The 19417-nt window shown below is 36.4% G+C and overlaps 1 protein-coding gene across 3 annotated transcripts in view; it reads left to right on the top strand.

The window, feature by feature from the left end:
• Positions 1–19417, top strand: part of DACH1 (dachshund family transcription factor 1) — a 1758683-nt gene that overhangs the window by 1558557 nt on the left and 180709 nt on the right. For all 3 annotated transcript variants that reach the window (XM_044071748.1, XM_044071747.1, XM_044071749.1), the window contains exon 8: positions 11330–11472. In XM_044071748.1, coding sequence (XP_043927683.1) covers positions 11330–11472 — 143 coding nt within the window. The remainder of the gene's footprint in view (positions 1–11329; positions 11473–19417) is intronic.

Genomic DNA, 19417 nt, shown 5'->3' with positions numbered 1-19417 from the left:
AGTTGAGAGAGCGCATCAGGGAGCACTTATACTGCATACGTATAGGGGCTGAGCATAATGCTCTAGCAAAACATATAATGTCCACTAATATTACACATGAGTTTAGGTTCTCTGTTTTACAAGTTATCCAACCTAGAATCAGGGGTGGTGATATTAGGGGAGACACTGAAACTTATGAAATGAAATGGATCATTAGGTTCAGGGCTGATCGGAAGCCAGGATTAAATGGGAAACTATCTATAAAACCAGCCCTGCGAAAAAGGAGGCTGAGGGTACACTAAGTGTTTTATATTAAGTATTATATTAAGTATTTTATTTTTATTTCATTAATGGAGTTTTTATTAATGTTGGTTCTTATTAATTAAGTGATATGTTTGTTTATTATATATATGTACGTTTATATTATATTTTGTTTTTTAATTGTATAAGTAACGCTATGCAGGATGTGATGTCATGATTGATTTGTTATTTAAACTGATTCATTTGTAAAATGTCTTAAGGTCTGATGAAGCCATTTTTGGTGAAAGCGCTAACCGTTATTGCTGCATATATTAATTAAAGCATATTCGCTTTTTCATACATCTTCAGCGTTCTGTTTTTCATTACACAAGATATCTTCAAGTTTATGAGACTGTGGACTGCCTTGTTTTTACCGTTGATGGTATACTGCTGTGCTTATTATTATTATTTTTTACTTTACCATCACGGGAACTTTTACTCCTTGGTTGTACGGATTTATCAGCTTTTTTAACATTGTTATATCTGTTTTCTATGTCATTTACATTTCCTGTATTGTGCAACATATCTGTGCATACTTTATTTGTAAGACTACTAAGTTTGCTATTTGTTTAACTCTGAAAACAGTTAAGTAAATCACAGCTTTTTTTTCAAATATGCAATGACCAAACAGTTTATTGTTAGGAGAACTGTAAGGAGACTCAAAGCCAATAAACAGCACTTTACCCTGGCCAAGGATAGTCTGCTCTTGGCCTGACGGTTTTCCTTCATTGTTTTAATAAATGTGTATAAAAGAGCAATTCTTAAACTACCTCAAATTAGTAGTTAGTTTTTATCCATGAATATTGTCTTTATTTAAGATATTTGTAATTTTTGTAACATTGTATCTACAACATGATGTGTTTACACTGCCTGTGCTGTCATAAATTCTGTTTATGCGGATCCTTTCTCCCCAGGCTGCCACTGAAAAAAGGCCTTTGACTAGCACTGTTGGTCTGTCTAAATTAGAAAAAAAAAATAACTAAATAAATAAGACATTAGGATTGCTTATATTACTGATGACAGGTAGGAGAACAGTCTGCTTCATGATGTGGGTAGTGACAGTGTCGCCTTTTAAAAAAATGCTGGTGAGTTGCTCTTTTGATCTTTTTTTCATTGAATCTGACTTCCAGAGACTGCAAGCTGGGAAGTGAGAGAAAAATTACACTTGACTATATTAGTTACAGGTTCAATGTTATTTTTAAACAGATTGTAATGACCGAGTGTCAAAACATACTATGCTCTGGTATTATCGCCTAAAAGTAGTGCACTAGTGTAACTTGCCATCTTTACCATTACAGTTAAAATATTGCACTGTTTTCTTGTGGAAAAAAACAGATTAGTTTAAGACATCAGAATAAGTGAAATTTAAAAAGTTTAGGGTTTGCATTTTCAGATTTATTCCACTCTTGCAACATAAGGCCTTTATTGCAATGTTCATATTCTTATGCTGGGCTCTCCTGATGCCCTGCCATTCTTTAAAAAAGTGAGTCTTTTGGATTTATGGATTAGATATATGAGCCATAATGAAGTCTGTGCTTTGTACTACAAGTCCTTAGATACTCAGGATGTTCTGCATAGAAATTAAAAGGATTTGTCACTCATATCTTTTTACATTTAATGTATTGTTCTTTACTGTACCTTTTTGTATATGCCTCATGTTCTTTAATGTGGTTTCTCTGTGTGAATAAGAAACACAGTAAGTGAGTGTGTGTATGTGTGCACCAGCTACTGATAGATACATTAGAGGGTATGAGCTAAGGTTTAAGACAAGTATAGGGTTATTAAGGCCTGGTTACCACGTCAGAGTTACACAGCTATCCTCCATGGAGCAGCTGTATAGGAAGAGTGAGATGTCATTCCTACTGTATGCACACGCACGTACACATATAGACAACTTAACTGAATGCGTCATATGACCGTGATTTAAATTTTGCATATGTGCAGCGAGATTTTGAGTCACATTAATGGACTTTAATGTACTTTTTGCAGAAGGTAAGGTATGTTTTGTTAAAATGTATATGTTACCTGCATTTGAAAGGCCCTGAGGCTCCCTTTTATTGTACAGTGTTATGCAGCTCACTGTTACTGCTAAAGATGAACGTGGTTCACTTTAAATTCATAAATGCTTTTTTTACTTTACCAACCTGAAAATTGAGAGTTTGTGTAATGTGTTTTTTTGTTCCCTGCCTTTGATACCATTATTATTTGGCTTGTGTGTTCTGCAGGTTTAATCATTCTGCCAAACTGTTTCTTTGTCTGTACAAAGGAATATCCTCTTGCAAGGTAACTAGGTGCTTATGAAACATTTTCCCCATATGGTCTCAGTGGAGGAGAAGGCACGATGTTGGCCAGCATTATTCTGGCATATGGGAGTGATGAAAAAAGTACAGCTTTAGAAAGAGATGCAGCAAACTTGCCATATGGACTGGGTGGTATAAAGAAGATTCGAAGCAATATTCTACTTGGGGGCCCCTCAGACGGATGCATACAAACATGTAAATAATGTATTAAATAAGCTAGCTAAAAAATAAGCAACTGTTTAGTTTCAGTAGGATGCTTTTAAGCACTGATCAGAACTTTCTAAAATCTAAATAATCAGTGGGGGGTCAGAGATGGAAAGGAACAGCATCAATCATTTACTGCTGATATTTTTACACCGAGCGTGACATCTGTTGTACATATTGTAGTACAACACTCTACTTAGCATAAATAATAAACCAAATAATATGAAAACAAAGAAATGTCTTCTGTTAAACTGTCTGTATATGGTTAAACATTTAAAGTAATACCACATGCTTTTTATGCTGTTTTCTAAATCTGACTAAGTGTAAACAACTCTAAGGATAGTACTGAAGGCATGTAAGGGGAAACTATTTCTAACAGGAAGGGCAGTGTAACACTCATTCCTATTAAAAAATACATAAATTAAAACATTCATTGAAACCTCTGTAGAAGTTTCTGAGAGGGAGTGTTAGTATGCTGTTTGCCAACACATACTGTATATAGGACACTTTGGAAGTTATTGTATTTATTGTACACAAATTGAGATTTTCCCATTAATAGCAGTCAACTATTAGTAAAGATGCATTAAAGCAAAAGTGTTTAAAAGGCAGTGAAAAGAAAATCTGTGTATTTTAAATGTGCTTGTGATGGTGCGGTTGTTAATGTTTAGTGGATTGACATTCTTTTTCCTAATTAGAAGAAACATTTTTGTAGAGTTTTTGCAAAGACAATAATAAGCTTCATAGACTTTTTAAATGTGGAAAAGCACAGCAGTTGCAGTAATTCCAATATTTTCTTAGCAAAGTATTATTGTATTTTGATTTTGTATTTTTCACTGCAAAGCATGATTGCTGAATGTGCTGGAGGAAAATGACAAAAAATAAGAGAACATAACCCAGAAATATCGTTAAATAGAAATGCATCAGAACCCAGGCAAGACTTAATTTCTGTCCCTGCAGGTACAGGATATGGTTGTAAGCCCTTCCAATGGTGTACCACATGGCCTTGGAGTTTCAGAAAGGGTGGATGCCACTTGCCCCCTACCAACAACTAATTGGCTGTCTGAGCAGCTAGTTACACCCCACCACCACCACTCTTGCATATTACAAACAGACTACTATTGGGAATATAATTTTGGAATTTCAGAGACAAAGCCCCAACATAACAGGAACTTTGCATAACAGAGTTAGCATCCTGACACCACAGATAGGCTATGACTGCAACACAGATGATGAACTAATTTCCTACTGTAGGTGGCAGTAGAGAAGCCGGCTCTCTGAGATGGTATGTTTCTACTTCACCAGTCTGTATAAGGCAATGTCATTTGGCAGCTGTACTCTTCATAGTCAACGTATCACATACAAACTATACCTGCTGTAGGTGAACAGTAAGTGTATGCAGGTCCTTAGGATATAACTACCATAATTACTGGGCTATCCTTTTCTATCTGAAACCCCTTGATATAAGAGGATGCAATTAGGGCTGCTTTCATATTTATTTACTTATTTATTTTTACATTTGTTAACCGGGTTAGTCCAACTAGGCCCAGAGACCCCTTTTTCAGTGGAGACCCAAGGAAAAAAGCTCCAAGAAAGTTGTTGTTGTGTCTTTCGGCTTTTCCCGGTTAGGGGTCGCCACAGCAGAACTCCGGTTCGCTAATGATTGGCAGTAGATTTTTACGTGCCGAGTTGCCGGCCCTGACGCACAACCTTCAACAAAGGTACGCCCATTCACGCATGTCTCCACACAGAAGACGCTCTAGCTGAGAATCAAACAGGACAACGTCTTACTGTCAGGTGACAACGCTACTGCAGCACCACCACCGCAGTAGAAAAAAGCTCCAAGAAAGTAATTAATAAAAATACAGAAAAAAATCTAAAAATTCAAGTTGTAAGATACTTAACAGTACAAAAGAAGAGTAAGCGAAATATACAACAGGAATATTTACAAGGCAAAAGGGCAGTATTTTGAGAATGCAGTAGCAATATGTTTGAGAAATTTGGTTAGCATTAAGTTATATACAAGAAAATATAGCAATTCCTTAACATAAACATTTTTGCTGATATATAATATACAATTCAGAGTAACATCATGACATAGTATATCAAAGATGCATTTAATACAATAAGTACTAACTGCAGAGAGAGTAATATGTGTAGACAGTTTAGATAGGAAATACCAGGCAGAAATGTTAATCGAGAGAAGAAAAATTAGGTTGTTTCCTGACAAGTTCAGATCCATGCATGTTGGAAATGAATTTTTAGTTGCTTTTTGAATTTGCCACTTTTGGTAGTGGAGCAATGGGACAATGGAAGTTTGTTCCAGGAGTATGAATATTACTACATTCATGCTCATGTATTCTATCAGTGAGACACCAGAACTGTACAACACAGAACCCAAGCTTGCAGTTCTGTGTAATAAATCTAACCAATGCAAAGCTAAACAAAATAGAAAGTCAACTGCATCAACAACAGGGAGAAAAAGAGAGGCAAAAGAACACTACCTAGGCAGGAACTAAGTCATATGTTTACTGTCACAATGAGCTCTCTCATAAAACAATACTGTACAATTTGTTTCCTTGCTTCCTTTGCGGTCATAACAAACATTCCACATCTGCATTATGGAAGAGATCACAGCTAACATATCTTGAATGACTGTAAAATCTCCTGCAGTCCTAGACAGATGATTCAGTTTGTAATACTTGCTGAAAATGTATGAGTTTCTGGACACCAACAAAAACACAGCAGCCACTAGACCTGTAAAGTAAGTAACTAAAACTCCTGTCCCACTGAAGCTGACAAGACAGTAAATGGACTTGTTGCAGGGTATGTAAGGAATAGTGATACTGGCAAGCCAGCTGGAGGTGGCACCTTTATATAGCAGTATGGTGGAAACCATAACTTATCTGTGCAAGGATGCAGAGTTGACCATAACTCCTTTCTTTATTCCTAAAAAGAGAAGCTAAAGTATTACTTTATGGAGCCATTAAATATGACGAATTTACTCTGTGTTTTAATGTTACGGGTAAAAGGATGGTAGCTGAATCTTTATAAGAAGTTTGGCAGATATCATGTGAGGCATAAAGAGAGGATTAAGCAGAAAAGGTCATGCTATCCTTGTGAAAGATGGCATGAGTGGGAGATGAAAAAAGGCCTTAAAATTCAGACACACTTCTTGAAATTGTTTTTCAACTGATGGCAGTAAATGGAGGGAACCAGGACCATCCTCCATTACTGTAGGAACTTCCTTTAGTGGCAAGCATTGGAATAACATCATGCAGCCAGCACAGTGAGTCACAATGGTTCTCTCAGCCAGCAAGGACCACCAGTACCAGCCTTATTTTTCTCTGGCATGTAATAGAAATCAGTCAGTGAAAGGGATGGGTTACTAAGCAGATGTCCTGAGTATTCAGTCCTGTCACCTGGATGTCAGTAGCTGGCAGTTCTTCATTTTTTTCTGATATGGAATCTGCAAAGGCGACTTTGTTCCCCTAGCTTCCAAACATGCACCCCTCCATATATCTGATACATGTTATTAGAATCTGGACAGGGGGAGGACATACAGGAGGCCTGCCAGTTCTATCGCTAAAATCACAGCTACTGTTGTTGGATCCCATAACACTGGGAAGTTAACATCCGTGAAAGAAAAATTCAGTGGATAATGAAATACACTTCTTGCAGAGGGGCAAGCCCCCATTCACCTTAGCACCCCTATTACTAAAATAAACTAACTCTGGGGTTCAACTGCAGAGAAAGAAAAACACCAGAATAATGAAAAGCAAATTCCCATTCCGTGTCTGCAGCATTTCCCTTCTGGAATCAACCTGCTTGAACGGCATCTGGAGTTGAAATAGTAAAAATAAAAACACATTTTTTCCTGCCACGCACCACCTGTTTCGCAACTTGTGGTAGGATTCCAAAAGCAGAATTATTCTAAAGACCTACAATAGAAAAATCACACTTAAAATAGTAATAGTAATTTCTGATCCAGTATTTACAGACTTGAAAACGAGTCATAACAAACTACACGCATCTAGACCTGCCTGCATTGACTTGGACAGCAAGCAGCTTCATTTAGATTGCATAATTAACAGGTATTACAAGGGAAGCTAGTCTTGGAGGGTCCTCCAGTTTTCAGTGCAGACTTCAGTAGTAATGCTTTAATTACTTCAGCTACAGCCTCATACAAAATACAGCATGAGATTTACATGCGAGCTATGATGGTAAGGTTTTGGTCATCAGACAAGGTGGTGGTAACGCCACTAAAGCTTGGCTTAACAAAGTCCACCAGAAGTATAAGAATCCCTTCCTTTGGAGAGAGACACAAAACAGACTTCTGTCATCTGAGTGTCATGAGTCCAAAAAGGAGATAACAGTGGGACTGAAATTTCAAAAGAGATTATTTGGCCCAATATAAAGATTCGAGTCTTAGTGGAAATCTTGTCACATAAGACATCTCCCAGTATGCGCTAAACTGTAGGTCGTGATGCTACAGAGTATTCTCAAGGGACACTAGGAAATCTGCACAGAAAAATAGGAAACGCGTAAGCCTGACAAGTGAGCAGTTTGGAGACTTGTAGAACAAAATGGAGGAACACTTTCATGTACAAAACAGTTATTTTTTCTGGGGTAGGATTCTTTGAGTGAAGTCCTCTCAACCTCTCAAGTGTTCAGAATCATAGCAGGGCACCATCAAAAATCATAGCAGGGAGTCCAAAATTATAGCACTCAAAATCTGAGTATGCATAAATTCACATTCACTGAGAATGAGGCCATGAATATGTAAATTTGCCAGCTTGAGCCCACATTTCAGTGGTTTGCCTGTGAATGGTTGACGATACCTTTTTCAACTCACCATTTACTGAAAATATAATTTCAAAAGTGGTGAGTCAAAAAATTTATAAAAGCAGAAATGGAACTCACTGCAATGTAACATCTTTGCAGTTTAGATGCACGATGCCAGAGTCAGTCATAACTAATAGCATTGCTACTTTATGTCACTATTAACACCGTTCCCTGCATGCACACAGTCTAACTTACATGGATCACTGAAACAGTGGTGTTTGTCTGCCTGCATATGTAGAACCTGTTCATTTTTGCATTTGCAGAAGATGAAACTGGAGAACACTCCAAGATTTAGAGCTTCCCCAGGTCTTGCTGCACGTGTATTTGGTGAACCTGGTTTTTGCAGCTGAGTATCTTCTTTTTCTTTCGGCTGCTCCCGTTAGGGGTCGCTACAGCAGATCAACTGTTTCCATTTCTTCCTGTCCTTGCATCTTGTTCTCTCACACCAACCACCTGCATGTCCTCCCTCACCACATCCATAAACCTTATCTTAGGCCTTCCTCTTTTCCTGTTACCTGGCAGCTTCATCCTTAGCATCTTTTTCCCAATATACTCTGCATCCCTCCTCAGCGCATGTCCAAACCAACATAATCTTGCCTCTCTGGCTTTGTCTGCAAACCTTCCAACCTGGGCTGATCGTCTAATCCTGTCCATCCTCGTTACACCCAGTGCAAATCTTAACATCTTCAACTCTGCCATGTCACGCTCTGACTCCTGCCTTTTTGTCAATGCCACTGCCTCCAACCCATATAACATAGCTGGTCTCACTACCCTCTTGTAGACCTTCCCTTTCACTCATACTAGTACTCGTCTGTCACAAATCACTCCTGACACTCTTCTCCACCCACTCCATCCTGCCTCCATTTTTGCAGCTGAGTATAATGACCTACATTCTTGTTTTACATCCTGTCATGCTGAAGTCTGATTCCTTAAATTCATCTTTCCTAGACTTCCCATCTGTCAGTTCACAGATGTACTTGTATCAAAGTGAGTACTGCAAAACAGAAGTTTTGTTCCCCACAATTTGAAGCATAGCCATTTCCATTCAGCTTGAGTGACACAATTCAAGTGCAATAATCCGTATTAGTTTCATTGGCACATAAGTAAAGTGCTAGCAAGGGGGATGTGCAGTATTGTATAAGACTGCAGTTGAAGTGAATATACTGCCTTATAATAGCCAGTATACCTGCACTGCACAAAACGGATTGTGCAAACTCTTGCAGCTCAGAAGAGCTATGGCATTTGTTTAGGCTTCAAATCTCATTAACTTGTCAGTAAGGAATTAAAATACTGATGGCATTTCATGATGACCTTTTGAGATAGAGCTCACGGTCACTCATTCTACATCTATATTGAAAGACTCTTTACCCAAATAGTATAGAAGTGTTTCTTTTGCCCATTTGATGCATCGGTATTATTTTTTTCATAGGTAGGATATTGTTGATAGTTCATAGGTGTGTACTAGGCTAATGACCACCAGGCCCTTTTCGTGACTAGCCATGCATCCCAAATCTCTGACAAGTTCAAATACTCTTCAGAAATGTAAACGGGGGCTTGGGAAGTGAAATATTTACAAGCAGGGGCCTGGCAGATGAATCATTTATAGGCTGCCTGTGTCCATTAGAGACATAGGTGCGAAACCAGGGATGAATTTTTTTGTTTCCCATCCAGTTGTCCAAGTTGAACTTGAATTGGGTTAGGGAGGAACTCTGCTTCACATTGATAGGGAGCCTGTTCAAGAAAAGGGGTAGTCTGTGGGATACATACCTGACTCTCCAGCAGGTCCTGTGTCTATCACAGGCATGATTTAAGTATTTAGAATGAGTAATTCTGATGCTGTTTGCTTTGCAGATATGCAGGAGGTCCATCAGGGTGAGGTCTGACAAAGCCTTGTATGCCAGACATAGATCTCCCTTGAGTCAGTCTACAATGAACGTATTACTTATGCCCTGTATTCTTTTAATCAAGAACCTCTGTGGACATTTTGGTTGTTAGATGTGCCTAGTTAGGTACATACCAAAGAAGGTATTGTACTCAATGATAGGTCAGATAAATGCCAAATACAGTGGAAGAACAGCCTCCTTGGTCCTAGATGCCATGCCTTTGTTTATAAGTTGCACAACATAGAGTGATTTCCTCACTACTGTAGACACATGATGGTCAAAGGTTAAATTACTGTCTATGTGTTTCCCCAAGTCCCTGACTGCTGGGGCTACTCTTAGGGGTGTGTTGTCATTATGATAGTTATCAGGCTACTTCTTATTAGTAGAAATGATATTCTGTTCTTTTTTACTGTTGGCTTTGTTTGCATCCTTAAAACGTGCATCTAAAACAGTGCAGTAGTCAGAATATTGCAGATGTGGAATGCCTTTGGCATCTAGTAACATGCCTGGAAATTATTCTTAACATTTTGTTTGACAAGCAATGTTTCTTTTAGGCTTAATTTTTTTCTGTCATTTATCCTGGTCATGCTGCAAGGTTGCACAGTTGCCATGATCTGTGCACAGTGTGTCACAGAAAAAAAAAATATCACTGGCTAATTAGCAACAACTACTGGCAAAATATATTTTGTATAAATCACAGGTGCGATTCTACCAAAATTGAGAACTGACAACTGGGAATTTTGTCTCCTCACTTGAAGCCTGACTACTACTTCCATCTGTAAGACTCAAAATATATAATGCTAGTAGACATTAATTAATTTCCAGTATAAACATCGCCGAGTAGCCAATTCCTCAGTTGCCCGGAGCGCTGTCTGGGTAAGTGAGTTATGCAGTGTCACACATTAGGCAAATGGAGGCTGATGATATCAAACCCTGGACTCTAGTAAGCAGCTCATTATCAGATCATAGGTCTAATTTTGAGGGATAACTGACTGATAGTTTCATGTGTGTATATCAGCTGCAAGGAATGGTGGTTGTCTACATGTACACCATATATTCAGTGACTATCTGTCACCCCTAAGTTGGGAATGAATGGGCATCTCATGGCAGGGCTTAATGAATGTCAGGCACAGTCAAAAAACAAGTGTTAAGCTAAGTTTTAATATTTTTATCAGTTTAACTTACCAAGAAGGGAAAACAGAAGTGTACTGACAGCTTCTGTAATGTAAAGTGTACGTGTCATCACTAAATGTGTCATACAATATTGGTTTTGAAATTATTCGGTTTACTATTGAAATGTCGAACGACACTACATCGACTGTACTATAGTCGAACATGGAAGTTCGAAAATAGTAATGTCGATGACAAAAAAACAATCTAGGACTGTGTTTTAACATGGGTTGAGGTAGGGGAGATGTTTATAGTTCTGAATAATACTGAAAACCACCTCGACCCATGTTAAAACCATTCCTAGATTGTTTTCTTGACGTCGACATTACTATTTTCAAACTTCCGTGTTTGACTATAGTACAGTCGACGTAGTGCCGTTCGACATTTTAATAGTAAACCAATTATTCACTACTAATGTAGAGTCTGGTTCATTAAAGGATTAACTTAAAGTTTTTATAAAGTTAATAATTAGTAAATTATTTTGCACCTTCTCTAAATGCCATTAGTGAAAATATTTAGGAGAATTCAGCTTCTGTGTAGTGCAGGGACAAATAAGTAATAAATGTTTTGGAAAACAAAAGACATTACTAAGGCATAATAAAACAGCCATAACTTGTTTTGTATTTTTTTATTTGTTTTATTCACTTACAGAAGAGACCTCCCTCTCAACACCAACCGCAAGAGACAGCCTTGACAAGCTTTCCTTGGTTGGGCAGCTACCTCATGGTTTTCCGTCTCCGTTTCTTTTCCCAGATGGATTGTCATCCATAGAGACGTTACTCACAAATATCCAGGTAGGTTTCCACTGAACATTTATAAGTGATTTGACTTGCATTATTTGTTTGCATTTTTTTACTTAAGTAAGCCCTTATTTTCTTGGTGTGTTAAAGATAAATTGAAGTATTTATTATGTCGGCCTACAGGAAAACAATCACGTATGTCACATATTAGACACCATTTGTGGTAAAGCTGTAGGAATATCTTTTTAAATAATAAATATTATCTGTTGCTGCGTTGCTGTGTTTCAGTGAAGTTTAAGTTCTTTTTACCAGTTCTTCTGTATGACAGTGTGTTTCTCGCAGTGCTTTTCCCGTTCTTTAACTACTGTTGCTTTTCACAAAATAACAACATATTTACAAGTATCATCTTTTAATACTGTGCATGAATGACATCATAGCAATTATTCTTGTGCTATGAAATGAAACACATATTTTTAGACAGTATGCCATGAGTGAAGAGACTGATGTGTTATCATTTAGTTACTTGATAGAAAGAGTTGTATTACTCTCTCATATTTGATTGCTTCACAGTATACTCACATTATACTTTCTTTTGAATAAAGTGATTACGTTATAGTGGTACGCTTACTCATATAACAGAAGAATGGAAAGGACTCATTCAACAGATAAACGTCTTTGAAAATCAGATGGGGAGTATGTGCTTTTGAAAGAAAGAGAGAAAGATAGCAACAGAGCTAGACAGGGAGAAGGCATAAAATGGAGATCTTAAACTTAATACATAAGTATACAGTATATCAGTATTTACTTTACATAGCCATTCAAGAGATTAGATTGTTTTGTAGTACTGATTCTGGCACTACAGTTTATCAAAGTGCTTATATACAGATATACTGCTAGCCACAGTTATAAGCTACTGGACCAAAATTGCCTACTCTGAATGCTTTAGGTATAGAGCTGTAGTGAAGTTCTACTCCCACTAGAGCTATATTACAAGAGGGAGAGTGATTAGAGTTCACCATCTTTTTACCCAGTGTCCGCACACATGCAAGCTTGTTAAATACTTAATGCAAGTGAGCTTCATTAAAACATCCCCCCACACCTGCAGTACATGATATTATGCACATCCATTATCATATAGTCCTTTTCCATTTTTAATATTATTTAATGCTTTAACATTATTTTTATTAATTTGCTAGTTTGGACATATTTATTGGTGTAATGGCACTATTTTAGCACTATGCATTTTAAAAATGGGCCTCATCAACAAGATATGAGGGTACTTCATGTGAGTTTATCATTATTATTATTATTATTATTATTATTATTATTATTATTATTTTTGGTGATCTGTTTTGGGTGGCAGAAGAGGCTTTCTGTTATGTTTTCATATCTTTGATTAGTCATGGTGTATTTCTAGGGAATGGCATGTTTTTTTAACCTTTTAGCTTCATTTTAGGTTTTACTGCCAATAATTTAAATAAGGCCAGAGACAGAGCCAAACATTTTACTTATTTAGTTAAGTAAAATATATTTTCGGAGCTTTGATGTCATAGTTCACTGCTTTAGAGTCTTGTGGATGTGGAAGTCAGGCTGAGTTGTGGAATAATTAACATGGAATTCATCTTTTGGGTCATGGAGCAAAATGTATTAGGTATCTCATATGTAGGGCCAAGGGTTTTCACTGCCATGTTGATGGCCATATTTTAACATTTGAATTTTGACCAGTAGTGTAGTAGGAATGTATGGAAATCGGTTTTCATACCAACAGTTGCAGCTGTGTGGATTTGACTTGTAGAAGTTATCATGGGTCCAAATGAATGGAGAGTTCATTTGTTGACAGGAAAAAATTTAGATACATCTTTGTGTATGAAAGAAGGAATTAAAATAATAGACATAGCTGCATATGTTCCATTAAATAGGGAAATAGCCAAAGTGTGTGGGTAAAGAGAACCTGTTGAGTCATTACCTGCTTTGTTTTGACATGTATTTGATTGACTGTCCTGTTAATAAGTCTGTTAGTGGAAGTGGATAAGTACATTGACTTTAGATGTGTGCCGCAGCACTAATTTTAAAGTCAGTCTACTGTGCCACTGTACATCTCTGAGCTATTGCTCTGAAAGATTTTTATTTTGCAGGGAACCCACATATACACCATTATACCTAGCAAAAAGGATGGCTTGCATATATTTTGGCCACATTTTTCTGTGCTCTGCTCAAGGGATATTTGCTTTCTTTTTTCTCTGATAGTGAATCAAATTACCATAAGCATTTGAAATTTAAGATCAGTGAAAATCTAGTATTTTTCAGAGATGAATCAGATAAATAGTGTAATGAGAGCCATAATCTCTTTAGGCTCCATCTTTTCCTTATTTAATATTTAAGGACAACGTCTGTCAGTTTGCTGTCATTTGTCTTTGATACATTTTGCAACATAAATACCCATGCTCCTTATTTCCTTTTTCCTTTTCTTTATATATATATATATATATATATATATATGTGTGTGTGTGTGTGTGTGTGTGTGTTTGTGTGTATGTTTGTGTGTACTCATAGCCAGTACCTTGGTGTTATGTCATGGGAGCTGTACAGATTTGACAGTGGGGGTGACACGTTATTTAACTTCATAATAGTATATCACACCTTATGTCCAGGTTTTTATTGTTACTTTGCTGCTGGAATGGTTTTGGAATGATTAGCTTGTATTATTAATGATTTTTACTAGGAAGCCTGTAGAGTCACTTGCATTTATTAACGTGTTCATGCAGTCACACACTTACTGCAAACATGTAGTCATTCAGTACTGGAAGCAAACCCAGATGTGTGCATCATACAAATATAAACTTGAGTGAAATATGTATTTTAAGGTAGTTCACTGTTGTGTTACTCTTGCTACAGTTTATTGATATGCTACAGTGTTAGTTCAGTACATTATTCAGGAAAACAAAGGAGTAGTATCTTAAAATATAATATTGTTTCTCCAGTGACACAGAGGGACAAAGCCCCGGTGAACCAGGTTCAATTAGCTGCTCAGGCGACTGATAGAGCAGCAGAGGGAGATGGGTTTGCCCATCTTGACTGGGAGGGCACTTGCTGATGATGCTTCTTAATAGATACATGGTCCAAATAGGGGAACTGCCCTCTGTTGCAGTTGATGAATGTGGAGGCTGGAAAAGGGAGTGGGTAGATCATGTAAAAGTACCCCCACCCCCCTGTGATGGAAGCACAGATGGCAAAGCCTCTAGGACACCCTTTAGAATCCAAAAAAGAACCCCCTACCCCTCTGTGATGGAAGCACAGATGGCAAAACCTCTAGGACACCCTTAGAATCCAAGACCAGCCCCAGCAACACTGGAGCAGCTGGATGCTAGACTTGGCATGGACATGAGGCAGAGGGGAACAGGCTGGTGGAATGAAGTCTGAGGGGACAAAAATAGGTATATATAATATTGTTTCAGGAAGATCACATTATTAACATTTTAAGAATGAGACAGTTTAAATTTCACAGTTATGTATAGCTGACACCCAAAAAGAGGTATGCATCCCCAAGCTCATTTCAGATAAATAATACAATAGCCAACAGATGTTCTCTTTATCAGATAAATGTTAAAGGTCTGTTATTCAATGATATCTAAGCTACATTTCAGTATGTAACACCAGATGCAGTTCCTGAGAAATGAACCTGTTTAAACAAATCTTTGGAGTTCCGGTATCATTTGATATATTAGACAGAGTTTGACAATGACAAAAGCAAGGAATATAAAACTAATGGACCATATTTCTTGTGTCTGTGTACAATTTTTAAATTTAATTTGCATTTTTGTGCTACATATTACTTGGTAGCAGAATTGCATCAGGAATGCATTCAAACATGAAATCTGTTTGCAATCATTGTGAAATAAATATTAATTTGCAACAAGGCACCTGCTTTTTTGCTCTTGATCCAGACTTAACCTAACTATAAGTTGGTCCATACTGATATAAACAATTGGTAATTGCATTATGAGTAATGTTATATAGCATATCAGCCATTGGTTCCTGAAGCGATCGATGCTTATGATTCTATGAACATAACCAGAATAGTCTATTAAATCTATTCTGTTTTTTTAGCTATTTCCACTTTAGTTTACTATAGTCTTTAGAGAACCAGTCAACATACTGAAGAGTTATAATGTTTAAAAGCATTCAAACTTTTCAGAATGATACAATCTGCTTCTTTAATGTTCTCTACCTCTAAACCATAATTACTGCTAAGATTGAAAATATATCTCATCAGTATGCTTAATGCAATCAGAAAAAAAAACAGTGTAGCTATTTATGACTAATTTATTTTCATCAGCCAGTGACAGTACAGCCAGTCAACATATTCTGAAATGCCATTATTATTCCCTACTAAATAATTTCTACATCAAATGAGATTTCATCTTTCAAAGATAAGTCAGGAGACTCAACGTGAGGAGAAAATTAGAACTTGGCATCTTTAAGCTAAATAGCATCTAAACATAAGTAATTCACTTATAAGGTGTACCAAACCGTACTTTAATATAAACCTTTATAATAATACATTTTTTATTAATAAGTGTTTATGGCAAATCTAATTATTTTACCAAATGTGGTATTTTATTATGTAGCATGTTTTACATGAACAGCATTGGAACTAAATGAACAAATGAAAACAAGTACACCTGCTGCAATACGCAGAGAAAACAGGAAGCAATGCTTTAATGTACTGGCATCAGCAAGTGCTAAAATCACTTGTCGCTTATTGTACTTTTCAGTGGGTATAATAACACTAATCTTCTTTCTTTGGAGATTTAAACCATGCTTAATATGTTAAGAATCTGTTCTGTACTTAATGTGGCACTGAAAAAATCAACAGAGCCGAAAGAAGAAAACATGTGTTATGTGCCTTTGAGCAGGGCTGTATTGCTTTATGAACAATGTGCATATCAGAAACCTTTGGCCATCTCCTATAATCTCCATTCATAAAAAATGGCAAATGTTTCAGAGTTTCATTGTTTTGGAAGCATCATACTATATATCAGTGGTTGTATAACATCATTTTCTGATAATACCCTGTATTAAACTGATCAGAATGTGTTTCCTTTTATCCTTGGGACCAGAAGTTGTTTACATTTATTTGTTTTATTATCTGAAAACAGCTAAGAAACTGGTCAAACCTAAATATCATTAAGGGTGTTCTCACAATTCTCAGTTCTGCCCTCAAATTTTATTTACACAAATTTTTGATTTATGTCAGCAATCCTAGAAACAGAACAACTGACAACTATGATGTAGAAGCTTATCATTTAACTGCAGTTTTATCAGGTAGGATGTCAATTGCTCAAATATAAAGTAGTATACATATCGCTTAAATAAATAAATGCATTGTTTCTGTTCCCATGAACCTACTATTGCTCTTAAGAACTGCATAGTCTCCGTCTAGTTGTTTATGTACATTATTTCTTTACAAGGTAGCAACACATGCAAAGAGTCAAAATCCAGAGTCTAAGAAGAATATTTTTAAAAGCCCTTTGTTAATCCACTCTATAATATGTATTCAAAACTTGGACTGCAAACAATCAGTAAGTTATAGACTATACAGTTCACAGTTACATGATTTAAATACAGTAGAGGTAAGCATCAGGGGATGTTTCTGTTTCATTAAAGAAGACTGAGTTTAAGATGAACTAATTATCTCATAACATTAATGTAATTGTGCATTCAGATTTAGTGCAATGAATGTGATATGCAACAGGAGAATTTATGAATACCTTAACTCCTGTGGATTCATTCCAGTGTAAGCTTTCTGGAACTAGCACCGTCTCTACACAAAAAGAGGTTATACTGTGTAATACACATTTTAATTGTTTTTCTTGTCTCTTTCCATTTATTGATAGGTTAATTCAATGCATGTGTGCCTTTTAATTATCAGGTTTGCAAGGCCCAATCAGATTGGAGAAGGATTGCTCAAAAATGAATACTAGCTTGCCATAGAGAGACTACTGCTGCATTAAATTGTGCTGGCATTGTATGTCCCAAGTGTTTACAAATTACTGTAATTAGAAGCTGTTTGCTAATTTGCATTGCACTCTACATGTTTATTTCAGAAAATAATGGTGTTTGTGTCAAGAGAGTGTTACCTTTGTGAGAAGTATGTTTTTGTTGTCAGAGATTTAAGGTTCAACCTTTGTTGGTTTAAAAAATGTTCATTTTCTTGATATTATATTCCTTGCTAAAATGTTATTAGATGCAAGATGCAGTTGTGGTTTTTCGATGCATATTATAAAATACTAAATTGCTTATTGAAGCAGTGATCAATATGATGAATGTAGGATAAGGCAATTACTGTAATAGTTTTTTGTAAGTAATTAAATGAATATCTGATCTGTTCTGACAAACATAATGGTGTTAATAGAAAGACAGTGTTCATTGTTTGCTAAATTAGAGGAAGAGCAATGAGAAATAATTATACAGTTGGAGGACAGTGTTGTTGTTCACTAAATGAGTAATGCAAGTTATGTTAATTTCCAGAGTTAATCCCTTGTCATTTTTTTACCTACCATACAAATACAATCCATTTTTGTATACAGGAAGAGATTGCCTACAGTGTTAGATACAAATAATGCCATAGTTACTACATCTTGAGGATGGGGGCACTAAATTCAGAGTATTGTTGGTTCACACACCATGCCGTAACAAAGAGGAATTTACATGTTTGTTTTTCTACCATCTGCGTGACTCCCAAGGTCACCACTCCAAACCAGCTTATCATTATTTTAGTTAACAGTGCCATCATGCCCTTCAAACAGCTCCACAGCAGCTCTGTGAAAAACTTCTGGTGCTAAAGAAATATCAAGAATCATTTTAAGGAAGCTATATCTTACTTCTGGCATTCTGATTGTGGACAGCCAGGAAATGTCCTCATCTAACTTAGGTTACCATAATCACTGATTTAAGTCTCATGTGTCATGCTAGGAACAACTTATTTTGTACTATGAAGTGGACAATGTCATTTCTTTATAGCTTTATTTGGATAATGCAGATTTGAATACATTTTAATCTTGTCAAGTTTAACTACAGTAACCATACTCTTTACTCAGTTAATAAACTCAGCCTGATTCTTAATTGCACCTTGCTGTCTGTTATGTTTTAGTTTTACTTGTCAGTGCATCTGAGCTTTTCCTTAGGTCTGCATGATTGGCAGTGTCCCAGGATCTATATGAATATGATTCAAACCTGGCAAATATCCCAACATATAAAATAAATTGGAATGGTTGTGAAATAAATCATAGTAATAATGCTTAACTTGAATTATTTTCAGTATATCAATCTCCTGGCAAGGCAAGTCACCAAATATTGAAGGAATTTTTGTTGCAATCATCTGAAACCAAATCAAGTATTTTATATATTATACTTACAAATACGCAACACCTGACAGTTTTGACAGCTAATGGCATGAATATGTAAGCAGCTTGAACATAAAAGAGTTTAGCTTGTTTTCTTTTAACCTTAGTTTCCTGAAGGTTTGAGCAGACTTGCATTACACTGTTGTGCGGTTTAGCTGAAAGACTACAATGATTATTTACTTTGAACTTTTCTGAGTAATCTTCTTCTTTCTTTCTTTGAAATTTCATATTCAGTCGAGTGCACAGTATGTACTATTACCGTAGTGATAGTGCTACAAGTAAAAATATGTTGTGGTTCTCTTATTCCATATATATTAAGTATAAATTCACTTATTTAAGTTTACAAACCTTAGCAAAATGACTTCTGTTCGCCTAGCTCAAACATAACGGGCACAGCTGCAGACATTTTCTTTTCTCTTACTCATAAGTCCTCTTCATGCAGAATTTATCACAGATTTGCTTTTCTTACTTTTTTTGTGGCTTACTTTCTGTTTATCCTTGCCATTTTTTTTCTTGTCATGTGCAGTTGGACAGGTTTCTAACACATCTGTCAGCTGTCTAAATTGATGCAATATAATTTTGCTGTCCTTGCA

Source organism: Protopterus annectens, chromosome 5.part0 (assembly GCF_019279795.1).
Source record: "Protopterus annectens isolate FY-2018-M chromosome 5.part0, PAN1.0, whole genome shotgun sequence".
In the NCBI taxonomy this organism is placed as follows: domain Eukaryota; kingdom Metazoa; phylum Chordata; order Ceratodontiformes; family Protopteridae; genus Protopterus; species Protopterus annectens.
This window is presented reverse-complemented; position numbering and strand designations above follow the sequence as displayed.